Here is a 23,363-nt window from a genome sequence, read left to right as displayed (position 1 = left end):
CTGTACCCCTTTTATCCTATCAGTCAATGTTTCCTTTTTATAAATACAAAAATTTAGAAAAAAGAAAGTATGACTTAAATGTAAAGTTAACTCCAGATTTAAATGTAAAATTAGTAATTATAATATAGTTAATTTAGAATATACCTTAAATTTACAAGCCTCAGTATAGTTAAGGTGTAAGTATATGGTAGCTTCTGAAATTTTTAATAAATCCACAAGATGGTAAAATAGTGCGCTGTGCTATATTTTTCTATTTATGAGCCTTCTCCGCTTCAGAACTTACATATAAAAAAAGAAAGAGCTGAATCACTCTTTGTTGGGTAAAAGTCTTGGCAAATTTTAAAGTGCTTTAGCAAGCACATGCCAGAAAAGAATGAAAGGGTTTTTTGTGCCACACAAGTGATCCTGTGCACTTGGAACAAAGTTAGTGAAGAGATTCTGAGAGTGAAAACCTGAGATTCCCAAACATTAGCCAGATATTTACCAGAAGTTTTTTTTGGGGGGAAAGAAAATGACAATATATGTATTTTTCTGAACTTTTCTTTTTTTTTTTTTTTTCATTGCTTAAGGTTTTTTATTTTTTTTAATGAAATCTCACCCAGAAATTTAATAGCACCTTGAACATAGGAAGTCAAATGAAAAACTCTGCTTATGGTATTGTAGAATAATTATATGTTTGGGTTAACTGTCCTCATCCTGAAACCCCCAAGGCAACTTTGTTCCTGAGTCTTCCAGAAGTTACTTTTTTACTCTCAATTGTTAAGGTTGTTACTTGAAAGAGAAGTACCACCACATTGGCTTTTATTAATTAGCTTCATAATTTCTGACTTACATATTTAGAACTAATCATCTTATATTTGTGCATATTATTTTCCAATAAGGTATTCTAGTAAATACCTTTCTAATATACTGTTTCTTTTTTTTTTCTTTTCAAATTGCTGAAATACTAAATTCCTCAACTTGGTAACAGTGACCTATATATACAATCTGTATGAATGCAGAGGAAATGTAAAAAGAGAAAAAATAAAATGAGAGCTAAGGTGTTGTGATGCTTCCCAGATAGTAGAAAAAATAGTATGAAGTGTTTACTTAGGAATCTACAACGCCTACGTTAAAGTTAAGTCCATACTTTGCAAAAATGGGTTATCTGAGCCAATCTGTTACTGTATTATATATGCTCATATTCTTGAGTTCATTGACTTAAAGATAGTCATTTGAGAAGATATTTTAGAAAGATCAATGATATGTGAAACAGTGTTATGAGACTTTGCATACACATCCTGATAAATGAGAACTGTGAAGACTAATACAGAGGGAGAAGAGAAAATAACTACAAAAGACATGGCTGTCATCTTTCACTGCACAAATACAGCAGTGTTACAATTTAAAAATCTGATTTGCTTTTTTTTTAAAAGCTAAGATTCAAATGTTGTAAATTCTTATGGCAGACTGGAGATAGAAGCCCAGCAGAATCTCTTACTTAGTTAACCATCAAAAGCCCCTCCACCAATCATCTTTTAAGTTACAAATAGCCCTCTATTTTATGGGACAGGCATTATTCAATTATATAGCTCTCCCTAAAACCAGCAGTGAGCATCCAAGTCAATGCTGGCACAAACACAAGCTTCTTGCTATAACTTGCTGCAATCCACTGTGGATCACACATGAGCAGAACAACTAGCGTCTCACAGACAGATGAGCAATACAGATCTGATAGCGCCTATGTTTCCCTTTTACCCAAGAGATTTTTCCTGTTCTTCCTCCACTTCCAAATAGGGTTGCCAACAAAAAGCCAAGTGAATGGGTTTTAGTTCCTCTGGTCCTTACTAATTGACTCTTGGGAGAAAAGATTAAGAGTGCCAGAAAGCACAAAACATTATAATTAAGCGTTAAACATCTGATAATGGGTTGTACTCAGACTCACTTCTGTTTTATTGTCACAAAGATTCTGAATAAGGGTGGAGCACCATGTCTGATGGCAAGACTCCAAGCAGGCTTGTGTAAGTGAGCCTGCCCAATATCAGCAATAGGCCTTTTCAGTTTCCGCACCTGACTCCTTGGCTAAAACCTGGGAAATACTTTATTATGGGGTTGACTATTTGCATTATGTCACAGAGTTACAATCTCTTATCTTCTCATGATAGGTGTCTACAGACATCCTCTCTCCCCAGAGTAGGTGCTCTTCAATCATCTAAGAGCCACAGTTCCCCTCTATTCCATTTCTTTCTCTTTTGGTGCGGTATACCAAAGCCAGTCCAACTAGCAACTTATGTTTTTCCTTTACTGTGTTTGCTTCCTAAGTCACACCTGTGAGTGAAATCATTCAATAGTTAAGCCAGAGCTGATAAGTGTTCTAGTTTATCTCTTTATGTATCTTCTCTGGATCTCTCATTCAGAAATAAATAAATAAATAAATAACCTTGGAAATAACCAGCAAAAAAAAAAAAATCATAATAGATATTTTCAGAGTACTAATTGGCCTTCTGGAGACTATGCAAAATGCTTACATAAATTACCTGATTTAATCTTCACAGCAGCACTTTGACATAAACAATTATATCTATTTTATAAGGTTTTAAAGATGATAAAGGCTTACTGTAAAATTACCTGATATTTCCCAGAGGCTGAGTCCACCAAGGACAAGGCAAAAGGCACTCTATTACCAGAAACCAAGGCAAACATAACACCTGTGCCCGCAGATGGACGAATATTCAATGTCACATTTACTTGCCAAGACTCAGCATTGGATATATTATCTAGTTAGACAATGAAACAGAAAAAAAATCAGGATAAATAACTTCCGGAAGAGTATCAGGAGAGATTTTTTTATAAGCTTTTAATAATCAGTCATCTTTGTCTAACAGTAAAGGTCTAAATTCTCTTCTAAGTAATCTCTACCTACACAAAATAAAGGGAAACGATTTTAAATACACACACATTCAGGGTGGTACATTCAGGGTGGCACACCAGCCAAGCACACATGTACACACAGTACCTTGGGTTCCTGCCTGCACTTCCTGCCTGCAGGGGGAACTTCACAAGCAGTGAAGTAGGTCTGGTGTTTATCTTTCTTTTTCTCTCTCTTCTACTCCCCTCTAAATTTCTATCTGTCCTATCAAGTAAAATAGAAAGAAAAAAAACGAGGGAAAAAATAGCTACCTGGAGCAATGGATTCACAGTGTCAGCATCAAGCCCCAGCAATAATTCTGGTGGGAATTAAAATATATAAAAGCACAAAATAGAAACGGAACCCCATCTTTTCTGTTTTTCCTAGACTAGAATTCTAGACTTGGACCTTCAGGATTATTACAGATTTTTCCTGTTTGCCCTTTTACAGCTCTTCCTTCTGCCTTGCATATTCACCTATGTTCAAATTCTAGAGAAGTCATGTAATTCATTTTCTTAGATAGTGTATGGAAGAGAGCACAGCATCAAATCTTCCTTCAGTGAGGTGGGAGGATAAGGTTTGAATCTCAGTGGCACACATGGTAAAGAAACTATCCTAGTGAGCTATTTGGCCCAACCTAGTTATCATATTTTAATACTCATATTTAGGAGGGAATTCAACAGATTTCTTTTAATATTTCTAAGGAGAAGTTTGGTTATAGCTGCCACCACCCCTTAAACACATGGTGTCATTAGAGTAGAACGAAAATATGATCTGTATCTATATACATGGAAAAGTTGAATAGTTTGATTACAGAAAAATAGTCTGAGGGGGCAGGTAGTGGCGCACCTGGTTAAGCACACACATTACAGTGTGCAAGGACCCAGGTTCAAGCCCCTAGCCCCCACCTGTAGGGGGAAAGTGTCATGAGTGGTGAAGTAGAGCTGTAGGCTTCTATCTTCCTCCCTTTCTACCTTCCCCTCCCCTCTCAATTTCTCTCTATATATCCAATAATTAATAAATAATTAAAAAAGGAAAATAGTCTGAAGTCAACAGTTAATTTACAGAATTTTCATATTCATTCAATTCTCATAGTACTTACCAATCAGTTTCTATATTGCTAAGCTCATTATTACAGATGACAGAGTGCAAACTTTACAAATTTCTACAATCACTCTGTGTTCCATGATAGTCATTCAAATACTTACTTAGTAAATAGCAAAGTAGTTTGATTCCTAAAAGTTCATGATATGAATAAAATCTTACTGACTAAATAAAAATCAATATGTTACAAGAGTGCAAATACCACATGGAGACTCTGAAAGAGTGGATAAGAATACAGAAAGTCATTTTTCCTTAGAAAGATATTCTCCCATTAGCCACATTTAATGTTGTTATATTTCTCATCATAATTCTTTCATAAGCTAATCAAGAGAAAAATATGTATATAATTATTTTAGAAATAGTGAATTTAACATAAATATTAACAAACTCAAAATGAGCATAAGAGTGTACAGAAAATAATAGGTCACATTAAACATGAATTATAAATTAGTCACTTTAAGCTATCCATGAACTAATCACTTATGAAAATAATTTTTTGGGAGTTGGGTGGTTAGCACAATGGGTTAAGAGCACATGGCTCAAGCAACAAAAAAGCAAATGACCCCATCCAAAAATGGGATGAGGATATGAACAGAACGTTCAGGACAGAAGAGATCCAAAAGGCTAACAAACACATGAAAAATTGCTCCAGGTCACTGATTGTCAGAGAAATGCAAATAAAGACAACACTGAGATACCACCTCACCCCTGTAAGAATGGCATACATCAAAAAGGACAGCAGCAACAAATGCTGGAGAGGATGTGGGGACAGAGGAACCCTTTTGCATTGCTGGTGGGAATGTAAATTGGTCAAACCTTTGTGGAGAGCAGTCTGGAAAACTCTCACAAGACTAGACATGGACTTTCCATATGACCCTGTAATTTCTCTCCTGGGGATATACCCCAAGGACTCCATAACACCCAGCCAAAAAGATATTTGTACACCTATGTTCATAGCAGTACAAATCTCAAGAATAAGCTTTCAAATTTCTATGTGATGCAATGTGTGGACATTTAATTCCCTTTCTTTAAAAAATGGTTAGCTAATACTGCTTTATACCACTGTATATGCCTCAGAAGGGCTTTTTCACAATTGTTTAAAATGAAGTTTTCACACCACATCCTCCACCAAAATACAAATACGTGCAGGGGAAGGGGCAGATAGCACAATGGGTATGCGATCAGATTCTCACGCTTGAGGCTCCATAGTCCCAGGCTCAATCCCCTGCACCACCATAAACCAGAGATGAGTAGTGCTCTGGTTAAAAAAAAAAACAAACAAATGGGAGTAGGGCAGTTAGAGTGTTATGCGCAGGTGGCGCAAAGCCCAAGGTCAGCGTAAGGACCCAGTTCAAGCCCCAGGCTCCCCACCTGCAGAGGAGTCACTTCACAGGCAGTGAAGCAGGTCTGCAGGTGTCTTTCTCTCCCCATCTGTCTTCCCCTCCTCTCTCCATTTCTTTCTGTCCTATCCAACAACGACGACATCAGTAACAACAATAATAACTACAACAATAATACAAAGGCAACAAAAGGGAATAAATAAATACATAAATAGATAAATAAAATTTTAAAAACTACTTAAAATGCTTCTAACGTGGTCCATAGGTCCCATTCACCATTTTTTCCATTTCTTATTAGTGATTTACTAATGATTTATAAAATTATGAGAAAACAGGTATATTCCACACCATTCCCACCACTCGAGTTCTGTGTCCTCATTCCCTCCACTGGAAACTGCAGTAGCTCTCCCAAGGCCACAGATATGGGCTGACTAGTATTTCTGTAATTATCTCTATTTTTACATATTTGCCTATTTTCTGTCTATGTTCCTGCCTTCTCTTCCTTTCTAAGTTACACCTACATTTTTGCTCTTTATGTCTTTCTCCTCTTTCAGTCTCAGCTCTGCCTTCTAAATCCAAGGACTGGCTTTGTCTATTTCCTTGCTTTGTCTCTTTATATGCCACATACGACTGAGATCATTTAGCTTTCATTTTTTTTTCTGACATATTTTACTGCTTTTTTATGTACTTGCATAACTTTGACAGACATAATTTAGTTCTAAGAATCTCTTCTACAGAATTAATCACATACAGCTGGGTCCCTAATCGGGGAGTCCTCAGACTCCTAAACAGATGTGATGGGCCTAGAACTCAAATAAATCCCTCTCTCCATTGTTACCGGTCATCTCTATCAGGAACAACAAAATAGACCCCTTTGTGGGCCCCCATAGGACCTTGCTCTCAACCTGGATCAACAATGGTAGACAGTTCCATCCTCTGGAAGGAGGCTGAACAACATACTCTATGCTACACCTGAGGAAGATGCATTGATACCGGGGCAGCTTGGAATGTTCCTACTCATAACCACAGAATATGAGCTCAGATCTAGAGGGATGTAGAGGTCACACAGGCTCCTAAGCTTATTATGGGCCCCAGATCACATCAAATCGATGGGGTTTACAGTCAACAATATTTATACCCCTTTCCCATGTTAGGGAGCTACTCTCTTCCCTGATCCAGCTTTCTGGTCTTTTTCCCAGCCATGACACCATCTCCCCAGACAATAAATAGCATTCACCGCATATCAGATTTCAGGCTCAGGTAAAAAAAACAAAACAAAACAACAAAAACAAAAACACTAGTATAACTACAGGCCCTTTGAAATATAACTAAAATATGCCTACTAGCTATCTATAAAATGGAGGGCCCCCAACTCTTCACCTGCACTATCCCAGCCTTTAGGTCCATGATTGGTCAACAATTTCTTTGGCTTTGTATGTTAACTCTCTTTTCAGCGACCAGACTTCCCTGGACAGACAACCCCACCAATGTGCCTTGGAGCTCTGCTTCCCCAGAGCCCTTCCCCACTAGGGAAAGAGAGAGACAGGCTGGGAGTATGGATCGACCTGTCAATGCCCATGTTCAGCAGGGAAGCAATCACAGAAGCCAATCTTCAACCTTCTGCATCCCACAATGACTTTAGGTCCATCTCCCAGAGGGTTAAAGAATAGGAAAGCTATCAAGGGAGGGGATGGGATACGGAGTTGTGGTGGTGGGACTTGTGTGAAGCTGTACCCCTCTTATCCTATTTTTTTGTCAATGTTTCCTTTTATAAATAAAAAATTAAAAAAAAACAAGGGCAACAAAAGGGGAATAAAATAAATATTAAAAAGATAATTATATTACTTTATACTTCAGGTAAATATATGAAAAAAAGAATTAATCACATAAAGGCACGGGAATATATGCAAAAGTATATTCAAGGAAACAGTATTTGTATAAGTAAAAAATCTGGGATCAGTCATACTTTAACTATAGAAAAACTGGAAAGAGGGAGTCGGGCAGTAGTGCAGTCGGTTAAACACAGGTGGTGCAAAGCACAAGAACCTGCATAAGGATCCCAGTTCAAGCCCCGGGCTCCCCACCTGCAAAGGAGTCGCTTCACAAGTGGGGAAGCAGGTCTGCAGGTGTCCATCTTTCTCTCCCCCTCTGTCTTCCCCTCTTCTCTCCACTTCTCTCTGTCCTATCCAATAATGATGACAATAACTACAACAATAAAAAATAATGAAGGCAACAAAAGGAAATAAATAAATACTTTTTTTAAAAAAAGAGAAACTGAAGAGCAGTGCCCCCAACCTTACAAGACAGCAAGAGTCAATTATCTACAGAACCATAACTTTTCTTGAACTATCAAAGAGCTGAGGTTACAGAGCTATTAATTAACAAACTAATTAGAAACCTAAAGAACAAAAATACTTCCAAGGAGCGTCAGGTTAATAGCCTTCTCTTATCCAAAGGAAAGTACCGTATGATATACAATATGCTAAAAAAAATTTAGAGGAGTCAGGTGGTAGCGCAGCAGGTTAAGAGCATGTGGCACAAAGCGCAAGGACCGGAGTAAGAATCCGGGTTCAAGCCCCGGGCTCCCCACCTGCAGGGTAGTCACTTCACAGGCGATGAAGCAGGTCTGCAGGTGTCTTTCTTTCTCTCCCTTTCTCTGTCTTCCCCTCCCCTCTCCATTTCTCTCTGTCCTATCTAACAACAACAACATCAATAACAACAATAATTGCAACAACAATAAAAAAGACAAGGACAACAAAAGGGAAAATAAATTTTTTTTTTAATTAGATAAAATTTTTAACAAATTGCAAAAGTTCAAGTGGGAGATGATTTAGGGGTATAAAAGCCCTAAGAACTACAAACACAAGAATGCATATCCATTCACAGGATCTTCTTCTATTTTCTCAAAGGAAAACCTAGGGCAAAGAAGGAGAGTAGATATTTTCCATCCTAGCACAGGCCTTAGAGAGAGAAGCAGCAACCTACAAGACAGGTAAAAAAAAAAAAAAAAAAAAAAAAAAAATCCATCCTTTGTCTCCTCTAGGCAAAAAAAATCTTTAAAGTATTAGAGAAAGAAAAACCAACAAATAAACTTCTCACCAAAAAAATCCTTGCTACCATTAAAACACATATGAAAACCCATTGCATGTATATAATAAGAACAGGAAATAGGAAACCCGCAACACAACAAAATACTGTTTCCCATGAAGAAGCAGAAAAGCATCTTGAGTCCCAATCATTAGACATATCTGATGGGTAGAAGGAGAAGGAAGTAGAACAATGAAAATACCACACCCTTCACAGACCTAGAAATACTATTTAATACCTGCTTAATACTGAGCACGTGCTAAAATATTATCTCTCTCCCTCTCTATTTTCCCCTCCCCTTTCATTTTCTTTCTATCCTATCAAAAATAAATAAATAAATAAATAAATAATGGTGGCAGGAGCAGTGGATTCATAGTGCAGGCACTGAGCCCTAGTGATAACCCTGGAGGCAAAAAAATTAAGAGTTTGAAACAAATTTACCATATGATTCAGCAATTTCCCTTCTAAGTATCTATAAAAAGAATCCAAAAACACTGAGTAAAACAGTATTATGAATCCCTATATCCAATGTAGCACTACTTATCAGAGCAAAGACATGGAATCAATGCCCACTGATGGATGAATGGACAAAGATGTGATGTATATACACAATGGAAAACCATTAGGCAAGGAAAGGGAAGGAAGGAAGGAAGGAAGGAAGGAAGGAAGGAAGGGAGGGAGGGATGGAGGGAAGGAAGGAAAGAAGGAAAGAATGGAATCAAAAAAGAAAATGAAAAATCTTGTCATTTATGGATATGGTATAGAAACATGTGCTTGAAAACCTGCATGCATAAAACATACACACACACACACACACACACAGTGGGGTAAACCAGCACTACCTAAGAAAGGTCCATTAAATATACCTTCAAGATTAATCAGTTATGCCAATCACCTTTAAATAACAAGAGGATAATATTTATATTCACAAGCATATTGAGTGACTTAATTTTTTTTTCAAATAAACCAGGAAAATGTTTTAAGTATACAGCAGTGTGAATAAAGTCTAACACTATGTCTGACACAGAGTAGATACTACTGAATTATTACTGTTAGTTTGTATGTTTAGTAGTTAATAGAAAAGAAAACAAAATGGGAAGTCACTTACTATAATCTATGATAAACTGAGCAACTCCAGTGCCAGGATAGTAGGAACCTTTCTCCACACTGACAAGACAATGCTTATTTTGTCTCTCTTGAATAATTTCTTTTACTCCAGAAGCTCCTTGATTCATCAAATTCCAGCCTCGGATGCAGCCATCTAGACGAGGGTTAATCTACCAAGTCAAAGGGTAGTAAAGAAACACCTTTTAAACTTGCAGAATGTAGACCGATAGGTAGACTAGTTGATTAAAGATATCTGTTTTTATTTAGAGGGGAAATTATGATGACTTTTTAAAATACTTCAGTATCTGTGTTTTTTTGTCTAGATGTTGCTATTCAAAGTATTCTGCAGGCAGACAATATTGTTAGTGAAACTGAAGTCAAGCAATTGCAGGACTACACTGGGACTCTAATGATTATTCAAAATCGCAAACCCCACCTCTCTCTCCTTTACCATCCAGCAGTAGCTTGCCTATCTGCTCATGTTCAATACATGTGTGACTCAAAGTTCTAGGTTGCTTTGTGGTTTTTTTTTTTTCTTGCACCTAAATTCCATTTACAACATGAGTTTTTCTTCCCATTCAGACACAACACCTCTTCTGAAACAAAAGTGTTGAATCTGTTAGTCTCTCCCCAAAAAACTCAAATATTAAACATACATAGTAGCCATTCATAAATAGTTGACTCTTTGGGAATAATTGATTTTACTTTCAAAATTTCATGGTTCATCAATTTCAAAGGACAGTTATATCCACTCTGACATATGGTAAGTACTTAAAAAATTTATCATATCACAGAAATCTCTTGAAAGTTAAGGTGCAGGGCTTCCTGAGGTGTGGCTGTGGAATAGTAGCCACTTCAAACCACTCTCCTGGGAAACTAAAAAACAACAAAAAGCTCACCTGAAAATTCAGCAAAATACAACCAGGATTTTTTCAGAAACTCACTAAGCCATAGTGTGACTCCTTCTTCTTCTTCTTCTTCTAGCGCACACACCAAATGTGATTGAAGTCAGGGGTCTAGAACCCAATAAACTAGACATCCACTTGATGATGGCTTTTTCAGTCAATACCAGGCAACCTCATCATCTGGGGACCAGTCAGGGAATCTTTGGATTTCCACATAGATATGATGGGCCTAGACCCTAATAGATACCTCTTTCCATCATCACTGGTCATTTTCATGGTCAGTTCCACCAAGGACATTATTACAAACCCTCTTGTGAGCCTCTCCAGGACCATGCCCTCACTATAAAGTAGCAATAGCAGGAAAGAGAGGTGAGTCAGCCTACCCTGCCATTCGGGGAAGGCTGGTCCTGAAATGAGTGCAGCCTCGAATGTTCCCAGCTATGACCACGGATTTTGAGGCCAGACTGCCAGGTACTCAGAGGTTACACATGTACTAAATGTGAATATATATGGGCCATATATATGGGCCCTGGATCAGATTGATGGGGTAAACAGTTAACTGTTATTTTTATACTTCCTTCAAGTTTGGGATCTACTCTCTGCCCTAATCCAGCTTTCTAACACTATTCTTAACTCTGACTACATCTTCCCAGAACATATTTTTAGGTCACTTGAATGTTAGCTATCAGGATCAGGCAAAAAGTACTACTCCTGTGCCCCTAAAAATATACCTTAAAGGGGCTGGGTGGTGGTGTGAGCACACGTTACAATGTGCAAGGACCAGGGTTCAAGCCTCTGGTCACCACCTGCAGGGGAAAACTTTGTGAGTGTCAAAACAGTATTGCATGTGTCTCTCTGTCTCTCTCCCTATCTTCCCCATCTCTCTCAATTTCTGGCTGTCTCTAACCAGTAAGTAAAGATAAAAAATATTAATAAAAGAAAAAAGAAATTTGGCTAAAACAAACTTCCTAGCTTCTATCCCCCCTAAGATCCCTATTCTCACCTGCTCTATTTCTTTTTTTTTTAACAAATATTTGTTTTTTTTTAAATTTTATTTATTTATTCCCTTTTGTTGCCCTTGTTGTTTTATTGATGTAGTTATTATTGTTGTTGTCATTGTTGGATAGGACAGAGAGAAATGGAGAGAGGAGGGGAAGACAGAGGAGGAGAGAAAGACACCTGCAGACCTGCTTCACCGCCTGTGAAGCGACGCCCCTGCAGGTGGGGAGCCGGGGTTCGAACCGGGATCCTTATGCCGGTCCTTGTGCTTGGCACCACCTGCGCTTAACCCGCTGCGCTACAGCCCGACTCCCCTCTATTTCTATTTTATGGTTCTTGTTTTTTTAAACATTTTGTCTTTCTTTATGTCTTACTGCCTTTCAGCCACCAAACTGTAGTTGCTACTATGATTCCATCCTGACTTCCCTGGTTATACAACCTCACCTCTCCAGAGCGTTACCCCACTATGGAAAGACAGAAACAAGCTGGGAGTATGGATCGACCTGCCAACACCCATATCCAGTGCAAAGTAATTACAGAAGACAGAACTCCCACCTTCTGCATCCCCAAAAGAAGTTTGATCCATATTCCTAGATGGCAAGAAATGTTAGAGAAAGATGACCAGAGGGTTGGTCATTTCAATTTCAACAGGTCCCAGAGAGAGAAGAGGAAAAAAGGAAGGACATTCAAAAGTACTAACAGGTGTTAGGTGCTAGGAAGAGAAGACCAGATGATGAAACAAATGGGCAAACACATATAAATAATAGTCAACCCATATCTGTGACTTTGGGAGAACTGCTACAGTTTCTAATGAAGGGAAGGAAGACACAGACTCTGGTGGTGGGGACCATGCAGAAGAATACCCCCGTTATCTTACGGTTTTGTAAATCAATATTAAATCATTAATACAAATTATGTAGTCAGGTGACTGTGAATCACCTTGAGCGAAGATGGATGTGAAATAATAAATATTCAAGTTCAATCAGTACATGTATTTGGTAAACCCATGACTTCAAAGGAAACTGTTAAAACTTTTCTATCATTAGTCTATTTCATGAAACCTATGCCACATCTACTAGCTAAGCATCATAATCTGAAACCATTACATCCTTAAGACACACTTCAGTCATACTTCAATTAAAGGTATATATATTTAAGTTCCATTTTATACCTGTCTCCTAAAATTCAGCCCTAAGGCAAGAGCTGAGAAAGTTCTTTGACAGGCTTCTTAGTGTGTTTTTAATTCAAGCATATGTATTTATATGTCTAGTGCCTCAGTAAAGACTATTATGATTCTGGGGCTGGGCGGTGGTGTGCCTGGTTGAGCACACATGTTACACTGCATAAGGACCCAAATTCTAGCCCTGAGTCCTCGAGTGCAGGGGAGAGGCTTTTCAAGTGGCAAAGTAACTTGTAATGCATGTGTTTCTCTATTTCTCTCTATTTATTCCCCCTTCCCTCTTGATTTCTGGCTGTCTCTAACCAATAAATAAATAAATATAATTTAAAAAATAAAAAGGAATATTATGTTAGTGCATAATATACACAAGAATTAAAAAACAACAACTCTACTTTCCCATAAGTAATGCTAGAGATATAAATGGTCATATAAACACTACATTCATTTTCTTACTACCTTTTGTTATTTCACATAAATGATTTTAGCCAAAAGGCCGAGAAGTAATGCCTTTTATTATTTCGAGTCACTAATCTCATCTTTCTCTGTTCAGGTCAAGATGCCACAGTTCATAGGCTCAACAAAATACTTTGTTTTGACTCAAAGAAAAAGCTCATCTTCAAGTCTACTACTGAGAAAAGGATCACTGATGATTAAAGACAGATGCCTGGATTATTACCGGTTTAATGAGTGTGCTCTCCATTTTGCGAGGTAATCCTGCAAAATATACTTTGGTTTCTAGAAATCCATTTGTAGGCTTAAAAAGGCTTTCTGGTTTATTTATATTCATCACAGCTTCTTTAGCTATTTTAACACTAATACTGTGTTCTAATTCTTCCACAGAGACCTACAAAAAGCAAAAAGATAAAAATTATCAAACAAACACCACTATAAGTCACTTAAAATACTGAGACTTAAAAATCTTGTAAATGTTTTTCCAAATAATCACTTTAAAATGATTTTTAATTTGCTCCAACCCATTTTAAATGTCAAGTTATCATAAAAGTGATAAAATGTTTACTGAAATTACACCATTCAAATTAAGATAATCATCATATTTTAATATTTAAATAAACAATATTAATCCATTACATTTAGGCATTCCATTATATATCTTCCAGTTTAGTATGCCATAAATTTAACAATTTTAAAAAATGTAAGTCACTCTACAAAATCTACAAAAAAAAGGGGGACATTTAAATTTTCTTGTTTGCAGCTGATAGTACTCTCTCTAATGATCTTAATAAAATGCAAATAAGCGCCTAAGATAAACTAAATAAATTAGATTGTCCACTATTCTGTTCACTACACAAAGATTGCATTTTATTTCAATACTCAATATTAATGGCATTTATAAGGAAGCAATACATACAATTGATTTTTTTAAAAATAATTTGTTTTTTTTTTTAAGGATGGGAATGATAGTAAACAATAATAAAAAAGAATCCTCCCATAAACTTAAAGAATTTAATTTGAGGGAGTCGGGCTGTAGTGCAGCGGGTTAAGCGCAGGTGGCGCAAAGCACAAGGACCAGCATAAGGATCCCGGTTTGAACCCCGGCTCCCCACCTGCAGGGGAGTCACTTCACAGGCGGTGAAGCAGGTCTGCAGGTGTCTATCTTTCTCTCCTCCTCTCTGTCTTCCCCTCCTCTCTCCATTTCTCTCTGTCCTATCCAACAACGACAACAATAATAACTACAACAATAAAAAAAAAAAAAAAACAAGGGCAACAAAAGGGAATAAATAAATAAATTTAAAAAAAAAAAAAGAATTTAATTTGAAGTAATCTGAAGAAAAATTGTAACAATTACACTCAAGTTATAAACCTTACATGTACTAATCAATGAAAGTCAAATATAAAGTACAGACTAGTAAAAAACCACTACCAGAAGGGGGAAACTATACTATAAACTTGGTAAAATTTAGAGGTTAAAAGTTGTTAATGTTCTTTGCTTAAGCAAATGTAAATAATTTATTTCTACTAAGGGAGGGAAAAGGACAAATAGAACTATTTTCTAATTTGCTCTCTACTGTATGCAAACATACTTAAACGCATATATGTACACAAACACACCAAAAATATCCCCCAACAAGAAGTATCAAAAACAGCAAAACACCCTCAAACTGCAATACTTTATTTTGTTGACCAAATGCATTGATTCTGGGAAGAAGTGAAAAATGCAAAGTCAAATGACTGAGAAATACTGAACAGCAGTATTATACAAAATGTGTATTATTTCTGAGCTAATTAATAACAGTTGATAAAAAGCGGAATCATATAGCTAATTTGTTAAATTTAGTCCATGGCAGTTTTTCAAAACCAGAAAAGATTACAGTATGTTTCATTCACCTTATCAAAATTTTCTACATGATCGGGAAAGTCATCCTCCTCCTTATCAGTCTTTCTGGTTTGGTGCTTTGCTATCCAACACTTGAGAAGACAATTATTCTGATAACTTGCTAAGACTTGTTAGGCTGTCAGCATCAAGTTGCTTGACATCCCAGGGAGCATTTCTGTGTATGATTTGGCTTCTGCACATCTTGTTATTGCAAAAGCATTAGCAGAAATGGGAGCTTGGACTTAGAGATTGTTGAAATAAATAGCTGTCCCATCATCTGTAATCATGTTAGCCTCTTCAATACTAACTATATAATTCAGATCCAGGTTTTGTTTGTTTGTTTAAGAACCTTTAAGTATACTGTACCAGCCTTGCATCCCTGGAATAAATACTTACTAGGGGCCAGGCAGTGGCACACCTGGTTAAGTGCACACATTACAGTGCTCAAAGATCTGGGTTCAAGCCCCTGGTCTCCACCCGCAGGGGGAAAGCTTCATGAGTGGTGAAGCAGGTCTGCAGGTGTCTGTCTCTTTCCCACACTATTTCCCCTTCCCCTCACAATTGTGCTCTGTTTCTATTCAAAATAAATAAATAAATAAAGATTAAAAAAAAAACTTTTTAAAAACCTACTTACTCATGATGCACGATCATCTTGATGTATTGCTGTATGCAGCTGGCTACAATTTTGTTTAATATCTTAGCATCTATGTTCACAGGCATATTAATCAATAGCTGTGTTTGTTTTTCCTTGCATCTGTCTGCTTTAGGTATTAGGTTGGCCTGATAAAATGTTTTAGGGAGAATCCCTGTGTCTGATAGTTAGGAAGAGCTTGAGGAGTATTGGTAGTTCTTCTTTAAAGGTTTTCTAGAATTCGTTTGTAAACCCATCTGGGCCTGGACTCTGATTGCAAGGGAGGTTTTGATGATGTTCAGGCAACTGACACTTGGAAGGCAGGTCCCTCAGTGATCTACAGAAGCCCAAGGACAAGCTGCAAGCTCCCTCCCTCTATCTACAGAAGCCCCTGGCTGTATATGAGCAACAGCCTAGTGGAAGGCAAGGTCACTCAGTGACCCCCCAGAACTCCTAGGGGACTGAGGCCTCTGAAGCTAAAGCAAGCAGGAGAAGAGCTTCCTCCCTTGATCCACAAATGCCCCCTGGGGAACCTGGATGGGGTGCATGGTGGCCACAGTAGTGAGTGGGACCATGGGGTACCTCTCTGTGTGTCCTGATGGGCTAACTGGGGTGCGCAGGGACACTGACTCAGTGACCTGGGTCTCTCCCAGTGGTTCAGAATGTATGCTGAGCGAGGCTGGTAACCTGATGGCTCCTCTCCCAGGGCTGGCTGTGCAGCCACTGGCAGGCTTTTGTAGGACAAAGGCTGCACACTGGGCTGGAGGAGTTTCCAGACAGGGAGTATTCAGGTGTGAGACCATCTGGGGAGGTCTCTGGTGATGCTGTGTATCCCTGGTTGGGGGAAACTGGCCCAGCAGGGTGGGGTGTTTTTTTTTAATTTTATTTTAGGGGGAAGGAAATATTCCTAATGCAGCTCTGGTTGTTTTAGTTATGTTTGGGTTTCAAATGGCTATGAGGGCATTCTACCTATGCTTTTTAGAGGGATCCATGCCTTTTAAATTGACTGCCCCTGCTCAGGGGTTCCCTGGGCTTCTCTTCGTCTATACATACAGATGGCCTTCTCTTTTTAGATAATGTCATTTTCTCTCTAGTACTTTTCAATCATTCTTACATCCTTTTTTATTTTATTTGCTTTTCTTCTCCTTATTTGACGTAGTATTCTTATCCTATGGTTTCATCAGGGTTTCCTTTTAATAATTTTTTTAAAAAGATTTTACTGTTTTTAATTTTTTCATTTTATTTATTATATGATAGAGACAGAGAGAAATTGAGAGGGGAGAGGGAATGAGAGAGGGATAGAGGCAGAGAGACACCTGCAGCCCTGCTTCACTACTTGTGAAGTTTGCCCCCTGCAAGTGGGGACCAGGAGCTTGAATCCAGGTCCTTGCACACTGTAATGTGTGCACTTAACCAGATGTGCCACCACCTGGCCCCCAAATTAATTCTTGACTGGAGGCATAACTCACTAGGATAGGGCACAGGCCTTGCTATTTGTGTGGTCCAGATCTGAGGAGCTCCAACACTACAGAGTGAGAACCATCGCACTAGGGGAACCTATGATGTCATGGACAGTGTTCTTTGCCTTTTTTTCCTCTTGACTTGAATGAAAAAATTGGCCTGGGAAAGTAAAAGCACACATGCATATGACAACAGCTCCACAAAGAAACATTTAAAAACTAATTAATCATCATCTTATACCAGCTGCACTGGAGCGAGCAATTTATGAAATTTATAAAACTTACCACATTCCATAGTCCATTATTAATAACTTTGCTTCCAGTTGTGATTTTGGTTGCATACTCATTCTTAAACTGAATTTCAATCCTTCCATCACGAAGTGCAATCAGAAACCAAGCAGAGTGATCAAGAGATTCTGCATACAGGATAACACCTTCTGAATCATACGTCCGGAAATCAAACTCAGCTGAAAATCTAATGGGCAAAGATCCTTAATACTCATGAGTATATAAGGCTCAGTATATTATCCTTTTTCCTATATAGTGGTAAAGCAGCAACATGTTTTTAAAATTCAAGTATCTGGGCAGAGGGTAGATAGCATAATGGTTATGCAAACAGACTCTCATGCCTGAGGCTCCAAAGACTCAGGTTCAATGCCCCACACCACCATAATCCAGAGCTGAACAGTGCTCTGGTTAAAAAAAAAAAAAAAAAAAAAAATTCAAGTATTTATTTATTTCCTTGGAACTGATAAAAAAGAAGGCAGACTTAAACAGCTTATGTACTATCTTTTGTCTCATTTGCGCTTAGAAACAAGTTATTATTAATCTTAGTTTATTCTTGGAATCTTTTCCCACTCAACAGATACCTAATACTTTTTCATCCACTTTTGGCAGTTGATTTGAAGAAACTCATTCCAAAGCTGGAATATATGTAAATGTTATAAATATTACATATAACTTCTGGAGCCTTTTATGCAATCTATAATATGAACTTTTTTCCCCTGTATTCATGATTAGTAAAAGATGTTACAGCCTCATGACTGGTTTATCATAAAAAAAAACATATTTTTCCTATGATTTCATATATTTCAGGAAAGAATTATTCATGGTCTACAAGATAGCATCTGGATGACTGCAAATATAATTGTGCCTTCATGTATGGCAGAGAAGGTAGTCAAAATCTTTACATAAACCATTATGCTAGAATACAGAAAGGGAAACTTAAAATATAAAGTCTAGCCACATGTTTGTCAGTATCTGAGCTCTACAATGCCTACAGCTATTAAATCTCTAAGCATGTAGGCAGCTATTAGAAGGTAGAAAATTGACATGTATTGATCAAACTTCCTTAAGACTGTTTAATGAAAAGCACCATTACAGTTTATGAAAGATTAAAAAATTAAAATTACTTTTAAAATTATAGAATGATTAAAAAAATAATAACTGTACAACTTTTAGTCAAATAAGTCAAGTTCAAATAAAGGTTATTTAGCTGAAATTTTTTAACATCAGATAATTATTAAATAAAACAAGAAAGAATTTTGTGATTCCACTTCCGGAGGCGGAGCTACAAGCAGCAGATTGCTTTCTCTCCTCTCCTCTCCTCTCCCGGATCAACTAGGAATACCAAAGGAGACCACCCGGACCGAAACAAGACAGGACTAGAATAACCACAGAAACCCAGTAAATCACCCGTGAGTACAAACACGCGTGGCTGGTGACAGAGAGGAGAGAGGGGCCTAAGGAGAGATTAAGTGACTGCTAACAGTTCAACAGTTTGTCAGTGGAGACACCACCTCCAGTCTGCTCCACCAACAAAGGGACAGCTGAAGGGAGGAAAGGACTCCCCAGAGACTCACCAAGTGCAACTCTGAGTCTCCATTGCTACTACCCTCAGAATCTGGAGCAGCAACAGGGAGGGACAACAGGGCACAGAGATCTAACCGGGAAACTCAGGAGAAGACCTATACCTCGGTGGCATTGCTGAGGGGCTGTGAAAGTCTCTTTGCATAACCACTGGAGTATCTCTGCCACACCCTGCTTTATCTCTTGGTCAGGAGTCAGTGATTAAGCTAAGAAGCCTATTGATAGTTTAAAAGCCCTCAGGCTCCCATAGCCTACAGGGGAAAAAAAAAAAAAAAGGCTTTTACACCACTGAACTCCAACTCAGGGATTGAAAAAACTGTTAACTTATATAAAATGGTTAAAACAACAAGAAAAAATATTGGAGACTCGAACCAGGACAAGAGTCCAGCTAAAAGTCCTCCAGAGGGTGAAGCACAAAACAACGAGTTCAACATCCAAACATTAGCTAAGGAAATAATAACAGGAGTGAGTAAAGAATTTGAAAAAATTGTAATCAGAAATGCAGAAATGACAATTGAGAATATGGAAGAAAATTCTAATTATCTCATGGTTATTAGAGAGCTGAAAGCTGAAATCGCTGAGCTAAGAAGTCAACTAGCTGAACAAGCTAAAACAGTATCAGAGCAGGGCAACAAAATAGATGAAGTTCAGAAAGCAGTAGAGGGCAGAGAGAATAGAATCAATGAGGCTGAAGACAGAATTAGTAAGATTGAGGATGAATTAGAGACAACTAAAAAAGAAGTAAGAGATCTCAAAAAGAGATTAAGAGATGCTGAAAACAACAACAGAGTCCTATGAGATGACTTCAAAAGAAACAATATACGCATTACTGGCTTACCAGAGGAAGAAAGAGAAGGGGAGGAAGAAAGCGTTCTCCAGGCCATAATAGCTGAAAATTTCTCTAGTCTAGACAACACCAAAGACATAAAGATTCAAGAAGCCCAGAGGGTCCCAAACAGAATTAACCCAGACCTAAAGACACCAAGACATGTCATACTTAGATTGGAAAGGAATATGGATAAAGAAAGAAGGATCCTCAAGGCTGCAAGAGAAAAACAAAGAGTCACCTACAAAGGAAAGCCCATAAGATTAGCAGCAGACTTCTCCGTACAAACACTACAGGCCAGAAGAGAATGGCAAGATATCTATCAAGTGCTCAATGAGAAAGGCTTTCAACCAAGAATACTATATCCTGCTAGATTGTCATTCAGACTAGATGGAAGCATCAAAACCTTCTCAGACAAGCAACAGTTAAAGGAAGCAACCATCACCAAGCCTGCCCTGAAAGAAGTTCTGAAAGGTCTCCTATAAACAACCAGACCACCACAAATAGGACATATATCAAAACACTCTAAAACTCTACAAGAATGGCGTTAAAATATCTTCAATCTTTGATATCAATAAATGTCAATGGCCTGAATTCACCTATTAAAAGACACAGAGTAGGAAGATGGATCAGAAAACACAACCCAACAATATGTTGTCTACAGGAAACTCACCTAACGCAACAAGACAAACACAGACTTAAAGTGAAAGGATGGAAAACTATCATTCAAGCCAATGGCCCACAAAAAAGGGCAGGAACAGCTATTCTCATATCTGACATGATAGACTTTAAAATAGATAAGATTTAAAAAGATAGGAATGGACACTACTTAATGCTCAGAGGATCAGTCAATCAAGAGGACTTAACAATTATTAATATCTATGCACCCAATGAGAAGCCATCTAAATACATCAAACTTCTACTGAAAGAGCTACAGCAATATATTAACAGTAACACAATCATAGTAGGGGACTTTAACACCCCACTATCTCAACTTGACAGATCATCCAGACAGAAAAAAAGTAAAGACATAAGTGAGCTAAATGAAGAGATAGATAAACTAGAACTTGTCGTATGCTTTACATTGGTTTGTTCTAGCCCTCCCCCGCCAAGAGAATTGGATCAGTCCTATTAATTTCGCTGGCCTGCTTGGCCCCGCCCCAAGAAACCCCGAGAGAGGGTTCCTGAGTCCGAGAGTTCCAGAGTTCCGGAGTTCGAGAGTTCGAGAGTCAAAGAGAGAGAGTGCTTGTGCCGCCGCAAAGAGACAGCAGAGTTCTGTTTGGTGATTAGTTTGTCTTAGTTTATGAATCGTTGTTCGTGAATAAAGAAATACAGCTTCCCTGCCCAGCCGTTGTCTCCGCGTCTCTGTTGCCTGCCCATGAAGCTAAACCGGCCGGCAAGAGCCCGAAAAATTTTAACAACAAGAACTATTGGACATTTTCAGAGTCATTCATCCCAAGAAACTGGAATACACATTTTACTCAAATCCACATGGATCATTCTCAAGGATAGACCATATGTTAGGCCACAAAGACAGCATCAGCCTATTCAAGAGCACTGAAATCATCCCAAGCATCTTCTCAGACCACAGTGGAATTAAACTAACACTTAACAATCAACAAAAGATTAGTAAGAGTGCCAAAATGTGGAAGCTCAACAGTACACTTCTTAACAACTTCTGGGTCAAAAAGGAAATCAAGGAAGAAATCAAAATGTTTCGAGAGTTCAATGAAAATGAAGACACAAGCTATCAAAATATTTGGGACACAGCTAAAGCAGTCCTAAGAGGGAAGTTCATAGCTATACAAGCACACATTAGGAAACAAGAAAAGGCACAAGTAAACAGCCTGATTGCACATCTTAAAGACCTAGAAGAAGAACAACAAAGGAATCCTAAAGCAACCAGAAGGACAGAAATTACTAAAGTTAGGGCAGAAATAAATAACATTGAGAACAGGAAAACCATACAAAAGATCAATGAAAGTAAATGTTGGTTCTTCGAAAGAGTAAACAAAATCGACAAACCTTTAGCCAGACTCACAAAACAAAAAAGGGAGAAGACCCAAATAAGTCGGATAGTAAATGAAAGAGGAGAAATCACAACAGACACTGCAGAAATTCAACATATCATGCGAGGCTTCTATGAACAACTATATGCCACAAAGCTAGAGAACCTGGAAGAAATGAATGATTTCCTAGATACCTACCAACTTCCAAAACTAAGTCAAGAGGAAGTGGATAACATGAACAGGCCCATCACAGCTAATGAAATTGAAACAGTTATCAAAAATCTTCCCAAAAATAAAAGTCCTGGACCAGATGGTTTTACAAATGAATTCTACAAAACTTTCAAAGAAGAACTAATACCTCTACTTTTAAAAGTCTTCCAGAAGATTGAAGACACTGGAATACTCCCTGCCAGCTTCTATGAAGCCAATATCACCCTGATACCAAAAGCAGACAGGGACACAACCAAAAAAGAAAACTACAGACCAATATCTCTGATGAACATAGATGTGAAAATATTGAACAAAATTCTAGCCAACCAGATACAGCAGTATATCAAAAAGATTGTTCATCATGACCAAGTGGGGTTTATCCCAGGCATGCAAGGTTGGTTTAATATACGTAAATCAATCAATGTGATCCACCACATCAACAAAAGCAAGACCAAAAACCACATGGTCATATCAATAGATGCAGAGAAAGCCTTTGACAAAATCCAACATCCCTTTATGATCAAAACACTACAAAAAATGGGAATAGATGGAAAATTCCTGAAGATAGTGGAGTCTATATATAGCAAACCTACAGCCAACATCATACTCAATGGTGAAAAACTGGAAGCATTTCCCCTCAGATCAGGTACTAGACAGGGCTGCCCACTATCACCATTACTATTCAACATAGTGTTGGAAGTTCTTGCCATAGCAATCAGGCAGGAGAAAGGAATTAAAGGCATACAGATTGGAAGAGAAGAAGTCAAACTCTCCTTATTTGCAGATGACATGATAGTATACATGGAAAAACCTAAGGAATCCAGCAAGAAGCTTTTGGAAATCATCAGGCAATACAGTAATGTGTCAGGCTATAAAATTAACATTCAAAAGTCAGTGGCATTCCTCTATGCAAACACTAAGTTAGAAGAAATTGAAATCCAGAAATCAGTTCCTTTTTCTATAGCAACAAAAACAATAAAATATCTAGGAATAAACCTAACCAAAGAAGTGAAAGACTTGTATACTGAAAATTATGAGTCACTACTCAAAGAAATTGAAAAAGACACCAAGAAGTGGAAAGATATTCCATGTTCATGGGTTGGAAGAATTAACATCAGCAAAATGAATATATTACCCAGAGCCATCTACAAATTTAATGCTATCCCCATCAATATCCCAAGCACATTTTTTAGGAGAATAGAAAAAATGCTACAAATGTTTATCTGGAACCAGAAAAGACCTAGAATTGCCAAAACAATCTTGAGAAAAAAGAACAGAACCGGAGGCATCACACTGCCAGATCTCAAACTGTATTATAGGGCCATTGTCATCAAAACTGCTTGGTACTGGAACATGAACAGACACACTGACCAGTGGAATAGAACTGAGGGCCCAGAAATGAGGCCCCACACGT

At 37.9% G+C, this 23,363-nt stretch overlaps 1 protein-coding gene and 1 pseudogene across 1 annotated transcript in view; both read right to left on the bottom strand.

The window, feature by feature from the left end:
- PROS1 (protein S) overlaps positions 1-23,363 on the bottom strand; it is a 74,699-nt gene that overhangs the window by 7,111 nt on the left and 44,225 nt on the right. The window contains exons 10-13 of the mRNA XM_007532541.3: positions 17,321-17,510; positions 13,286-13,453; positions 9,527-9,695; positions 2,608-2,756 (exon numbers count right to left, since the gene is read on the bottom strand). Coding sequence (XP_007532603.1) covers positions 2,608-2,756; positions 9,527-9,695; positions 13,286-13,453; positions 17,321-17,510 — 676 coding nt within the window. The remainder of the gene's footprint in view (positions 1-2,607; positions 2,757-9,526; positions 9,696-13,285; positions 13,454-17,320; positions 17,511-23,363) is intronic.
- LOC103121983 (transcription factor BTF3 homolog 4-like) lies at positions 14,920-15,283 on the bottom strand (annotated as a pseudogene).

This window comes from Erinaceus europaeus, chromosome 14 (assembly GCF_950295315.1).
Source record: "Erinaceus europaeus chromosome 14, mEriEur2.1, whole genome shotgun sequence".
NCBI lineage: Eukaryota > Metazoa > Chordata > Mammalia > Eulipotyphla > Erinaceidae > Erinaceus > Erinaceus europaeus.
This window is presented reverse-complemented; position numbering and strand designations above follow the sequence as displayed.